The 13,784-nt window shown below is 37.9% G+C and overlaps 1 protein-coding gene across 1 annotated transcript in view; it reads left to right on the top strand.

The window, feature by feature from the left end:
* CLCA4 (chloride channel accessory 4) overlaps positions 1 to 12,516 on the top strand; it is a 31,545-nt gene extending 19,029 nt beyond the window's left edge. Inside the window, exons 8-14 of the mRNA XM_007463266.1 lie at positions 1,159 to 1,336; positions 2,596 to 2,702; positions 5,465 to 5,680; positions 6,269 to 6,536; positions 10,001 to 10,171; positions 11,118 to 11,354; positions 11,719 to 12,516. Of these exons, the coding sequence (XP_007463328.1) occupies positions 1,159 to 1,336; positions 2,596 to 2,702; positions 5,465 to 5,680; positions 6,269 to 6,536; positions 10,001 to 10,171; positions 11,118 to 11,354; positions 11,719 to 12,161 (1,620 nt within the window). The 3' untranslated portion in view covers positions 12,162 to 12,516. The remainder of the gene's footprint in view (positions 1 to 1,158; positions 1,337 to 2,595; positions 2,703 to 5,464; positions 5,681 to 6,268; positions 6,537 to 10,000; positions 10,172 to 11,117; positions 11,355 to 11,718) is intronic.
* The last annotated feature ends 1,268 nt before the right edge of the window (positions 12,517 to 13,784 follow it).

Here is a 13,784-nt window from a genome sequence, read left to right on the forward strand (position 1 = left end):
CTGCTGAATCCCCAGGAACCAGTACAGTGAATAAATTAATACAAGAAAGGGAGATGTGAAGGACAGAGAACTATGCTTAATGTCTGAATCTTCATTTGTTCTCGAATGTGTAGGGGGAATGTGGTGGGGATGCTGTATAAGTGCTATAATGTATCAACGCATTTCCTATATTTTAGTTTGGTTCCTGCATATCACACTATATTTCACATATATTATAAAACGTACATAATAGTCATTCTTTGCCTCAAAACATGCAAAATTTGAAATGAGACTGGTCACTTTGTCCCCTGACACCAGCATTATTAAGAATTTCTACATTCTAAACCCTCCTTTGTAAATCTACACACACCTCCACTGCAAGTTCATGAAAGCCACCGATAACCTGTCATTTTTTCCCTCTTGGACTAGACTCAATTTCTCAAAATGGTGTGTCAAGAAGCCATTACCAATAAAGCTGTCAAAGATGAAATACGGTTGCTATCCTGGGATAAATTCTCTTTATCCTTTCTTACAGGTGTCTAGATTCAAAACTCTCAGTTGGTTCAAGCCACAAATAGAACACAATCTCAATAAGTCATGTATTCTCTTACACCACCAATATGCTTAGTTTTGTGCTTGTGACTATGAGAGGTAAAATCAAAATTATATAACAAGATCTCTAACCTTGACCTGCTTAGAACTTTCCATATCTTTTCTTTATAAGCATACTGAGGGTTCCCTAATTTGGAGTCATTAACTTTTTAAAAAATGTTGAGGTAAACTCTTAATGCATCTAGCTGCATATACAACAGACTTTATACACCGAAGGCCTGTCAGAGGACACGCTGGTCAAAGGAAACAGAAAAATATTTAATGCCACATTCTGCCATTATATTTTTGGTGTCTAGTTGTCCTGAGTTCCCCAAACTGAGATGTCATAGTCATTTAACCCAAGTAAGATTTTCCACACCCCTGCTCCCACACAAACTTCACCTGAGCAAACATTCCCTACAGCAGGTGGACAGAAAATAAAAAGTCATGTTTAAGTTCCCCTAGCAGTTGTTGACTGCAGATCCTATGATTTTAAAAAAGAAGCTATCTCCTCTTTTCTGCACACTTTATTTTTTATGTCCATTTGATCTAGGAACACCTGTAATAATGCTCTGATTATATTTGTAGGTAATTGGAAACACTTACTCCCAAATAGATGGATCTGAAATAGTGCTGCTGACTGATGGGGAGGATAACTCTGCAAGCACCTGTATTGATGAAGTGAAGCAAAGTGGGGCCATAATTCATTTTATTGCTCTGGGACCAAATGCCGATAAAGCAGTCATAGAGATGAGCAATGTAACAGGTAAAATATGACATACATTCTAGTCCTTTGATAACAATGCATAAATGTAGAGGCTGACAATTCGACAACTTCTCTTAAGCTCCTGCTGTGCAGGTGCTGTGCTAGGAGCCTGGGACCAGAGTTAAACCAGACCTGATCTCAAGGTGCTCGCAGTCATGCTGGCTGGAGAGACAAATAAAACTAGTAATCAGATAGCAAAATCAGATAACATTCTTCCATAACAGGAGACATACATAGGAGTCAAGCACCATGTGAGCAGAGGGAGCCATTGATTCTCCCAGGGTTGAACAGAGTCAGGGAAAGAAGGCATGAGAGACAAGGTGACATTGGAGCTGGACATTTATCAAGTTGTTTGCTTTCTCTGGAAGAAAAAGTGATGAGGGAAAAAAAATCATGTTGGGATGACAATGCAAGCCACATTGAGGGACAGTGGGAAATACATGAGACCAGAGTCTAGACTGGAGGTTAAGGAATAGCTCAGGCTGTATAAATATAATAACAAGGTTTCTGATTAAATATACAATAGCTATTATCTTAGATACAGAGACATATAATGAAAATGGACTACATGTTTTCAGTGTCTTCTTAAACATAGTAGAGAACAGAATTTATCAATTATTATTTATCAATTATTGCATTGAATTGACCTCTAATGCTACCAAACATATACTTGCTCTTTAATGCTTAATTGTACAAACTCCCATCATTTCAAAGTACTTTTACAGCCATTGTAAAATATTTCTGTCCCAAGTATTCCCCCCAAAGTAGTGCCTTTTTTGGACTTGTCTCTATTGTTTACCATGTTTTTATCTCCTCATTGCCAACTATTGTTAGAATATCTCAATATGAAAGCTCTTTAACTTTTCTAATTTTCTGATTCTGATCCACTCTGGCTGGAAAACTTGAAAGCTTACATTGTTAGAACTGTATCTTAAACGACAGTTAAAGTGAATAATTCTCCTAAAAGGTTATGTAAACTCTGTGAGCTTTAGTACATGAAACTGTAACATTTTTCATATTCTTTGATTATTTCATGCATTTAAGCCAGGAAGATTTCTATAAGTGGGGTTTAAAGGTAGCTTACCTCCCAGTTATGACATTTTTAAGTTAACATTTCAGAGTTAAGCATTACACCTATCTGATTTTGGTCTATTTTAACAATACAAACTGAAACTATGGCTTTGTTTACCCGATATCTAATTAAGCACTAAAATATTTATTTTCTGGAAAGCAACCGAGTTAATGTATTTACACCTTAGGAGGAGAACATTTTTATGCTTCAGATGAAGCCCAGAACAATGGCCTCATTGATGCTTTCGCGGCCCTTGCATCAGGAAACACCGATGCCTCCCAGCAGTCTCTTCAGGTCAGAGTTCCCAGTCCTTGGGTTTTTATGTCTGCATTTAGCCATAACCAAGACAAATAATTTGGTTGTTATAAGTTTTGAGTTCTATATCTTTCTCAAATAAAATTTTAATTAAAAAAAATCAATCTGAAATAGAAATTATCCTTTAGATATGACCAAATTAATTGTTGAAGTATTGAAATAGCAGGCGTATTTCTTTTCCTTTTCCCATGGGGTTTGGTTAAGGGATAACATCAAAACCTAATGCTGTTAAATTTTCCACCAAAAATAGCCTTTGTCTAATAGTATAGCATCCGTTTTTCTATGAATGCATTAAAAAAACCTCATGGGCTTCCCTGGTGGCGCAGTGGTTGAGAGTCCGCCTGCTGATGCAGGGGACACGGGTTCGTGCCCCAGTCTGGGAAGACCCCACATGCCGCGGAGCGGCTGGGCCCATGAGCCATGGCCGCTAGGCCTGCGCGTCCAGAGCCTGTGCTCCACAACGGGGAGGCCACAACAGTGAGAGGCCCGCGTACCGCAAAAAAACAAACAAACAAACAAAAAACCCTCATGCTTCCAAGATTTACCCAACCTTCACTGCTATGAAATATATTTAATTTAGATAAATGAACTCAAGAATGTGGTTTGGAAATGGAATGATTATATCTTGGAAATAAATTTGTCAGGAGAAAGAGAGTGAATAATCAGAGCGTATCTACAAGTCTAGGGCTTCTCTTACCTCTTAAAGTACTTTTTTTCACTGTCTTTTTATGTTATTCACCTCTCTTCTCTTTGTTTGCCTCAACTCTGTTTCTCTTCTGTGTTTCAATAACACCACCATTTTCTGTTACTTACATTTAAAAACTTGGAGTAAATTGATTCTTCTTTGTTCATGCCCCATGAAAAATGTTAACAGAGCCTGTTTACTTCAAAATATAATTTACAAAATTCTGTTTCTCTCCACATCCATTCCCACTAGGTCTATATCATGTCACTCTATACCAAGTCATCCATCTACCATCTTCCAATTCACCTCATTGCCTACTTTAAAACTTGACATATTCATCTAAACCTATTTTCCTCTATTGTCCAACAATGAGGACAGAAGTATAGGATGTAAGGTTAAGATAATATTGCAGATTGGTTTGGAGATCTGGTTTGCAGTTCATCCTGAACCCAAATTAAAAACAGGTCTGATATCTAGCTTGGCAGTGTACAAAGAATAAACTGAAGGAGAATAAAGCTCATTTCTGAGGGTTTCAGTCTTGTTGACAGAGAATGATGACACAATTGTCTAAAATTGACAAGGTGAGAGAACTAATTTTGAGGATATCATTTTATGCTTGTTCTGTGTGGATGATGGTATATCAGAGTGGAATATACCAAAATAACTTTAAAATATAAGAGCAGAAATTGGGAAATCAGCTGCAAATGAGACATTTGCATGCAGGAGGTGCTCAAAGTTTGGGGGATGGACTTTTTTAAACAGTATGAAAGGGGGAGAAGTAAAGTTTTGTTCCCTCATTTGAAATGCCTATAGGTTCTTAAATAGAGAAATAACAAAAAGAAAACAAATTTTTGAATGGTTAATCTGGATTGACATACATGATGGGTAAATCTTGGGAGAAAATAGTAACAAGGTAGAGGTATGTTATCTGAGTGGATGGAAACTTGGATTTGGACGGTGGAGCTGGAATACAGAGAAAAGGTTGCATCCCTCTCTTTAATTAGTTATTTTGCCATAATACTATTATGTAGGCAAGGTCTAATAACTTTCCTAGATTTTCCTGATGGGGAGGCTTAAAAAGTTATTTACATTCAAATTTAACTCAATAATATTTTATCCACTCAAAGACATGTCCATTTAACATAGGACTAAGATATTTGTCATGGCCATCGTGTTTCAATGGTAGAATTCATATCCTTCTATCAGCGTTGGTGTGAAGGTATCTGCGGTTTAGGACTGTGATGGAGTAGAAGTGAGATTTCCCATCATCTCTGAAATGACATATCTGAAGGAAGTACCTTCTTGGTCAGTGGATAAAGTTGGCTCTCCTTGACTGAGAGTTGTCCACAAAGACTTGAAAAACTTTCCTTTAAGCCCCTCTTAGAGAAAGGTCCTATCTTTCACTTCTTCTCTCCTCAGGATTTCATACTTCATAGACATCAGTTTGCCCTCTTTCCACTCTTGTTGGGCATGATTACTGTCCAATGTTAATGCTCTATAGTGTGTGAAAAATTATTTCAAGATTTCACATCAGAAAAATATCCCTGTTTGTCTCATTATTTGCTAGTTCTGATTTTCTCTCTTGAACTCCACCACTTACTGTGTCTCCTCTACTCAAACACTCTAGCCACCAGCATTATTTTATTTTAGGTTATCAAGAAAATGGTAAACTGAGGGCAACACACACACACACACACACACACACACACACACACACAGCTAATCTTCTCAGAGGTAGGTGTACCCTTTAATGCTAAATCCTAGGGTGGGTGTTTGCCAAGACAACTGGGAAAATAATAACAGGGCCATATCTCCAGCTGTAAACCCCATTCTCCTGCTCTAATGCTTTTATTATACCCTGTGCTGTCCTCAGTCCCTGTATTTCCACACTTTCTGACTGACAACAGTCACATCCCAATCAGCTTTCAGAGAGATCACAAGCCTAAGGTGGTATGCCATACTTAAGTTTGTTCTCAGGGCAGAAATTTTAAAATATGTAAAAAAGCATAAAATTACCCTCTTCTCCAGTCATTAATTTTTTGATATATTTAAACAGCTTGAAAGTAAGGGATTAAAACTCAACAGTATTGACTGGATGAATGGCACTGTAATAATTGATAGCACTGTGGGAAAGGACACATTCTTTCTCATCACATGGAACCATCAGCTTCCCGTTATTTCTCTCTTGGATCCCACTGGAAACTCAGTGGGAAATTTCACAGTGGATGAAGCTTCCAAAATGGCCTATCTCAGTATTCCAGGAACTACAAAGGTAAACAATTAACTTTTGGACTTCCTCGCAAATTTATTCTACAGGTGAAAATACATTGTTTAATATCATAAATATGGGTGCCAATACTTGTATCATTTCAAAATTAAGATAAAATAGAATGCACTTTCTATGCCTGTATGGTCCTGAAACTTTTGGTGATAGGAAAAAGAAAGAACTTACACATTAGGAGGAAGGAAGAGAAGGGAAAAAATTAGGTAGGCTAAGAATAACTTTGAGGAGGCAATGTAGTAAGAGTCTGTGCAGCTTGCTGTGTAGATAGCTACAGAGCCATTTCTTAGTACTACCAGATCATAGAATCTGTGGACTTTGAGATCAAAGGATAAGGTCAAGGCAAACTTTCCAAAGCTTATTTTCACCGAGATTTCATAAATTTTGGACATCAGGCATTACAATAGTCAGGATGTCCTATCCAAACTGCCTCGACCCTCATCATTTTACCCTCAAAACCCCCCAAATTCTCAAAACCCTGTTTATTCTGCAACACACTTATACAATTTTAGAGTTAGATAATGGAAACAGAAAACAACTTGCTCTTGGGCACTTACTCCATTTCCATTGAATTTTTAGGTGGGTGTTTGGTCTTACAGTCTTCAAGCAAAAGCAAACGCAGAGACATTAACTATAACAGTAAATTCTCGAGCGGCAAATTCTTCTGTGCCTCCAATCACGGTGAATGCTAAAATGAATAAAGACACAAACAGCTTCCCCAGCCCAATGATTGTTTATGCAGAAATTCTACAGGGGTATATACCCATTCTTGGAGCCAATGTGACTGCTTTCATTGAATCAAATACTGGGAAAACAGAAGTTTTGGAACTTTTGGATAATGGTGCAGGTAATTCACAGGTTTCTCTGAACAAGCCTATATTTTCATAATTCAGGATATGTTATGTCCCTGCAGCAGTGTGGGGCAGAGGGATAGAAGAATTGATACAGATTTTGGATGAACAGCTGGACCAGCATGAAATTCTTTCCAGGTAACATCTACAGAGTGATTTGCAAGTGTCTTACACATGGTAAACACTCAATGAATTTTATTTACTGTCATTATTGTTTGTCATCTAGACAACCAATGTTTACCAACAGATAGGAAAGTCTCATTGGAGAGACTGAGGACTGAATCAAGAATTCTTAATAAGTGTTTCTTAGGGGCATATAATCAAGAAAGGCTGGTGAGAGACAGTGAAACTCAAGCAGTAGTATGAAATTAAGTAGAATTTGGGCCCTTGGCAAGGAGAGGGTGACAGGTAAGAGTAATTCCCAACAGCTAGATAAAAGTTCACATATACTCTTGGGAACTGAGGCACAAGGGAAGGTAGATCTACCATAACAGAGGAGGGAACATCACAGGAGCATCATCAGATACCAGATCTGACTGGGAGAAAACAAAATAGAGTGTTGGTCATGCTCTATCTCCTTGGTCTATGCGGGTGAGTGGTACTTAAAGACCTTTTTCACAGACTCTGAATTATTCTGGGAACTGAAACTTCTTTTGACAGATCATTTAGTAAAGAAATTACTGCATCAGTAAACTTCTAAATTGTCAGAATTTTCTATCAACTTCTTTTCAGTGTGATTAAGTCAGTCAATTTATAATCCTACCATCAACTAGAGTTGGCCCTGTGAAAAATCTAGGAGGCAAAATTGTTCCTTGGTTCACCTCAGTGTCTTCATCTAATATGACAATATTTTCCTAAACTGTCCGGTGACTCTTTCCTTTTCCCCAACCCCTTCCATGCTACATTAAAACTCGTGTACCTTGTTTCATTTCTCAGATGAAACCCAATGACTACTTAACTAATTTGGGACGCCTTTACCTAAGAAGGTATTGGTGATTAACAATGACTTAGAGCAGGGGTTCTCAAACTTCAGCATGAAAGGGAATCACCTGAAGGGCTTGTTAAAACAGAATACGAATGTTGGAACCTTCCCTAGGAGTGCAAATTAAGAAATTTGCATTCCTAATATGATCCAGAGAAATGCAGATGCTGTTGGTCCAAGGACCTCATTTTAAGAACCTCTCTCCTAGAGTCATAACCTCCCTGAGAAATGTGTTTGCAATTTAACAAATAACTCTAGTACCGGTGATATGAAGAAATATCCTTATGATACAGTATTCCTGAGCTCCCCCAAATGTTTGTTCTAATAATAGATGGATTTTCCACTGTTAGACCAGAAAGTTAATGGATCATAGTGTAAGAGGTAAGGATTAAAAATAAAAAGGAGAGCCTAGAGATAAACCCATGCACATATGGTCACCTTATCTTTGACAAAGGCAAGAATATACAATGGAGAAAGGACAGCCTCTTCAATAAGTGGTGCTAGGAAAGCTGGACAACTACATGATAAAGAATGAAATTAGAATACTTCCTAACACCATATACAAAAATAAACTCAAAATGTACTAAAGACCTAAATGTAAGGCCAGACACTATAAAACTCTTAGAGGAAAACATAGGCAGAACACTCTATGACATAAGTCACAACAAGATCCTTTTTGACCCACCTCCTAGAGTAATGGAAATAAAAACAAAAATAAACAAATGAGATCTACTGAAACTTAAAAGCTTTTGCACAGCAAAGGAAACCATAAACAAGATGAAAAGCTAACCCTCAGAATGGGAGAAAATATTTGCAAACGAAGCAACTGACAAAGGATTAATCTCCAAAATATACAAGCAGCTCATGCAACTCAATATCAAAAAAACCAAACAACCCAATCCAAAAATGGGTTGAAGACCTAAATAGACATTTCTCCAAAGAAGATATACAGATTGCCAACAAACACATGAAAGGATACTCAACATCACTAATTGTTAGAGAAATGCAAATCAAAACCACAATGAGGTATCACCTCACACTGGTCACAATGGCCATCAAAAAATCTACAAACAGGACTTCCCAGGTGGCGCAGTGGTTGAGAGTCCGCCTGCCGATGCAGGAGCCGCAGGTTCGTGCCCCGGTCCGGGAGGATCCCACGTGCCGTGGGGCAGCTGGGCTCATGGTCCGTGGCCGCTGGGCCTGCGCGTCTGGAGCCTGTGCTCTGCAACAGGAGAGGCCACAGCAGTGAGAGGCCCGCATATCACACACACACACACAAAAATCTACAAACAATAAATGCTGGAGAGAGTGTGGAGAAAAGAGAACCCTCTTGCACTGTTGGTGGGAATGTAAATTGATACAGCCACTATGGAGAACAGTATGGGGGTTCCTTAAAAAACTAAAAATAGAACTACCACATGACCCAGCAATCCCACTACTGGGCATATACCCTGAGAAAACCATAATTCAAAAGGACACATGCACCCCAACATTCTTTGCAGCACTATTTACAATAGCCAGGACATGGAAGCAACCTAAGTGTCCATCGACAGATGAATGGATAAAGAAGATGTGGCACATATATACAATGGAATATTACTCAGCCATAAAAAACAAAATTGGGTTATTTGTAGTGAGGTGGATGGACCTAGAGTCTGTCATACAGAGTGAAGTATGAAAGAGAAAAACAAATACCGTATGCTAACACATATATATATGGAATCTAAAGGAAAAAAATGGTTCTGAAAAACCTAGGGGCAGGACAGGAATAAAGATGCAGATGTAGATAATGGACTTGAGGGTACAGGCAGGGGGAAGGGTAAGCTGGGATAAAGTGAGAGAGTAGCATGGACATAAATACACTACCAAATGTAAAATAGATAGCTAGTGGGAAGCAGTTGCATAGCACAGGGAGATCAACTCGGTGCTTTGTGACCACCTAGAGGGGTGGGATAGGGAGGGTGGGAGGGAGGCACAAGAGGGAAGGGATATGGGGATATACGTATTCATATAGCTGATTCACTTTTTTATAAAACGGAAACTAACACAACATTGTAAAGCAATTATACTCCAATAAAGATGTAAAAAAAATCTTTTAAAATTAATAAATTAGCTAAGGAAATCTTGACATAAAAAATAAAATAAAAATAAAAAGGAGTGTTTGAAGATAAGTCAAAATAGGTAATTTGGAGGTGACTGGAGTGATAATTAAATCTTATGCAAAGACAATTTTTCTTTAGTGGGGATCCTCGTGTGTATACACACACACACACACACACACAAAGTAACACAAGGATATCAATTCAACATGATACTAGTTGGCAGAGCAAAATGGAAATATTCCCCAAGGGGTCAATCACAGAATAGGGAGCCCAACCAAGGCAATATGCTTATAAAGGCCATATGCTTGGTTTAGAAAATGCATAAATTTCTCTTTTTCTTTACAATAGTAATTTATTCTTTCACTTCTATAATAAGGTGCTGATTCTTTTAAGAATGATGGAGTCTACTCCAGATATTTTACAACTTATAAAGAAAATGGCAGATATAGCTTGAAAGTACGGGCTCATGGAGGAGAAAATGCTGTCATGCGAAACTTACGGTATCCACTGAATAGAGCTGCATATATACCAGGCTGGGTAGTGGATGGTGAGTACCTCATAATATTATTCAAGCCGTCACTGAAACCCAGTGACGGCTTGAATGATTGTGAGTTGATATGATTAAGGCTGCAAATATTTTACAACTTCAGAGTATAGCTTTTCCCATTTCTGAAATGAAGTTCTCAGTCATACTACAGTGTGCCTCCAAATTAACGTAAGGTTTGGTACAGTGTCTGGCATCTTGACAAATGTCACCCATTACTATATTAGTTTGGAGCATCGTACCTATATCAACAATAATATGCCACATTTTCAGTTCAGGATGAAGCAAACAGGCTAATAGGTTATGTACCTAAGTACAGACCAGTGGTAGAATTTATCCTTCCGATTACATACACTGTTAAAAGATATGTGAGTAAACATTTATTTGGAAAGTTTTTACTGAGTCAAAAGGAAAAATGTGTAGAGGAAGGTGATGATAAGGATTAAAAATGCATTTTTGTTAGCTTTCCTTTGTTTTGTCGCTTGTGACTTTTAGGGGCTTTCTGTTGGCAATTGGAATATAACTCGAAGTATTATTCCCTAACACTTGCAACAGGGAGGAAGTAAGGAACCTGGCACAAGTGGTTGGGAGGGAACCAGTAGTAATTTCCCCAGGTTTATTCCAATCTTGAAGATAATTTGAGAAATAAAGAATTTCCTTTTTTTTTTAAGGCATATGTTGAATTATATAACAATATTCCCATATTTGGCAGCCTTAATGCCAAAGCCATTTATTTATCCAGTTCTACCCTACAATACTCTGGTCAGGATACTAATGAAAGAATTCTTCCACCAACTGCATGCTTATGACTTTGTCACCAAAATTAGTAAAATGTAACTGTGTATATGGGGAAAAAAAGGGAAAGATGTGGGATAGGAAATACAATTTGTTGAGTTCTGAAAATATTAGTGCAGATTTGCCCATTAAATACCAGGAATTTTTAATGCAGGGAACATTAAAGGGAATCCGCCAAGACCTGAAATTGATGAGAACACTCAGACAAACTTGGAGAGTTTCACCAGAACAGCATCTGGAGGTGCATTTGTGGTTTCAAACGTTCCAAATCTTCCCTCCTTGCCTGACGTCTTCCCACCAAGTCGAATCACAGACCTGAAGGCCACATCAGATGAGGATGAGATCAGTCTAACATGGACAGCACCAGGAGATGATTTTGATGTTGGAAAGGGTAAGGACGAAGTGTCATGCAGTGTTGATTAAGTGAAAGTTGCTTGTTGCAAAAGCAAGGGTGTAAGGTTGTGTGAGAGGAAAACAATTAATAATTAATCGCTCAGCAAAGTATTAATTTTATAGTCTCATGTTTTGAATCATCAAATGTGACACATTTTAACCTGTTATCACTTTTCATAAAGAAGGTAGCATTTGGCAGAGTTTAAAAATCAGAATTCAGCTTTTATGGAAAAATAAATAAGGCTTTGGATATGAGTATAAACTTGGCATGACTAAATGACATCTTTGAGGAGAATGAATAAAAAGAAATTTAATATGGTATGCTCTAGTTTCTAAACTATATGTAACTTTTTTTTTCTTAGTTCAAAAGTATATCATAAGAATAAGCGGAAGTATTCTGGATCTAAGGGATAATTTTGATGATGCGCTGCAAGTAAACACTACTGATCTGTTACCAAAAGAGGTCAACTCCAAGGAAAACTTTACATTCAAACCAGGAAATATCTCAGAAGAAAATGCAACCCACATATTCATTGCCATTCAAAGTGTGGATAAAAGCAATTTGACATCAAGGGTATCTAACATTGCACAAGCAGCTTTGTTTGTGCCTCAAGCAGATGACATACCTGATGACATTCATCCAGATCCTAATCCTGATAAAAATCCCCCTAAGTCCGGACTCAGCATTTCTACTTTGGTGGTGTTAGTGGTTGGCACTGTGATAACTGTCAGTCTGATTTTGAGTATCACCATTTGTGTCTTAAGCAGGAAAAGAAATTCTAGCAGACCTAGAACAGGGTTTTAAAAAACATCAACAACAAAAGTAAAGGATGTTTCTCAATTTTTAAATTTATCATGTGTGATCATGAACTCATACAAATAATTTTAAGAGTTTTAGAAGGGATAGTTTGACTACATATAAACATGAAGAGGTGTCTGAAAGATTGTGAATCAGTATTAAATTAAATAATTTTATTTATTCATTGTTTTATCACAAAAGGTGATAAAGATCCTTTTTCATATTCATACCTGGCTGTATATTATCTGACACAAAAGTTCTCTATAAAAATTCAAATTTCATCAAGAAGTTAAGACTGTCTATTGGAGTGGTCAAAATGCAAGTGTAAGAAGGCAAATAAACAATATTTGAGAAAAATGAATTTGGTCTCAGTATTTTTCAGTATAAATTGATTTTATTGTATTCACTGAAGGTCTTCAATTATATACTACTATATACAATATAAATAAGGACATGTTTAATGCACTTCATTGATATGGAAGATAATATTAAAGAAGGTAGGTAAGAGGAAATAAGTGGGAAACACCTGATAAATGGGAATGCTGGTTTTACTCTCATAGCATTCATTGGAAAATGAGCTGTATAGTAGGGCATTTGGGGACTGTGCTATTGAGGCAGAAGGTCTATTAGCACAATTAGTTCCTCTAGTGGGCTGGCACCTACTCAGGCATTGCTAAAAGCTATGCACGTACAGGTGAACATGGAGAACATGTAGGAAAGGGTAAGTGTAGGACAATAGGCCTTTTACTGGGAGGGGAATAAAAGCCTGAAATTCTATGATAGTGACAGAAATAATACACAACAGCCAGACTTTCCCTGTGTCCTTCCCACCCACCAACCCCATAACTCTGGAGGTAAAGCCTGCTAGTCTGGTTAGTACTGTCCCTGATGCTCTGGTGCAATAGATTTGCTCATATGGGTCTCAGTTGAAGGCTTTCCCCTTCCAGGTCAGGCCTTGGTTTAGACTTATTTCCAGGACTGCATCAAACAGCTAATTGTGAATTAGTAAGAGTCAGAAAAATAACTGAATGATTACCATTGTTGTAGTCTGAATAAGCTACAAAATTTATAGGACTCAGTAAAAAGTGAAAATGAGGAGCCCCTGTTCAAAAATTAATGAGGATTTCAAGATGGCAACAGCAAAGCACTAAACTAAGTACAGGGACCTTCTAAGCATGAAGCACCATGCAAATGTGCTTTTGCATGCCCCTATAGTCCAGGATAAACTAGTGAGAACACCTGCAGTACAAAGGCTCTACATGGGATTTCCAGTACAGTCCTATAGAATCATTCATGATCTAATAGTTGATGTAGTTATCAAACTTTGGGGCCATCACCTCTGGCAGGGAATCTAGCTACAGGAAAAAAAATCTAAGCTATCCCAGTAAAGGAAGAGAGGCAGCCCTAAGTGGGGAAGAACAGCCCCTTATCAACCCCAGAGATTCAAGTGACTGCAGGATTCCTGAAGGGAAAAAAAAAAAACACACCAAGCTGATCTCCCTGTGCTATGCAGCTGCTTCCCACTAGCTATCTATTTTACATTTGGTAGTGTGTATATGTCAATGCCACTCTCTCACTTCGTCCCAGCTTACCCTTACCCCTCCCCATGTCCACAAGTCCATTCTTTAT

Source organism: Lipotes vexillifer, unplaced genomic scaffold (genome assembly GCF_000442215.2).
Source record: "Lipotes vexillifer unplaced genomic scaffold, Lipotes_vexillifer_v1.1 scaffold1629, whole genome shotgun sequence".
NCBI classification, from domain to species: Eukaryota; Metazoa; Chordata; class Mammalia; order Artiodactyla; family Lipotidae; genus Lipotes; species Lipotes vexillifer.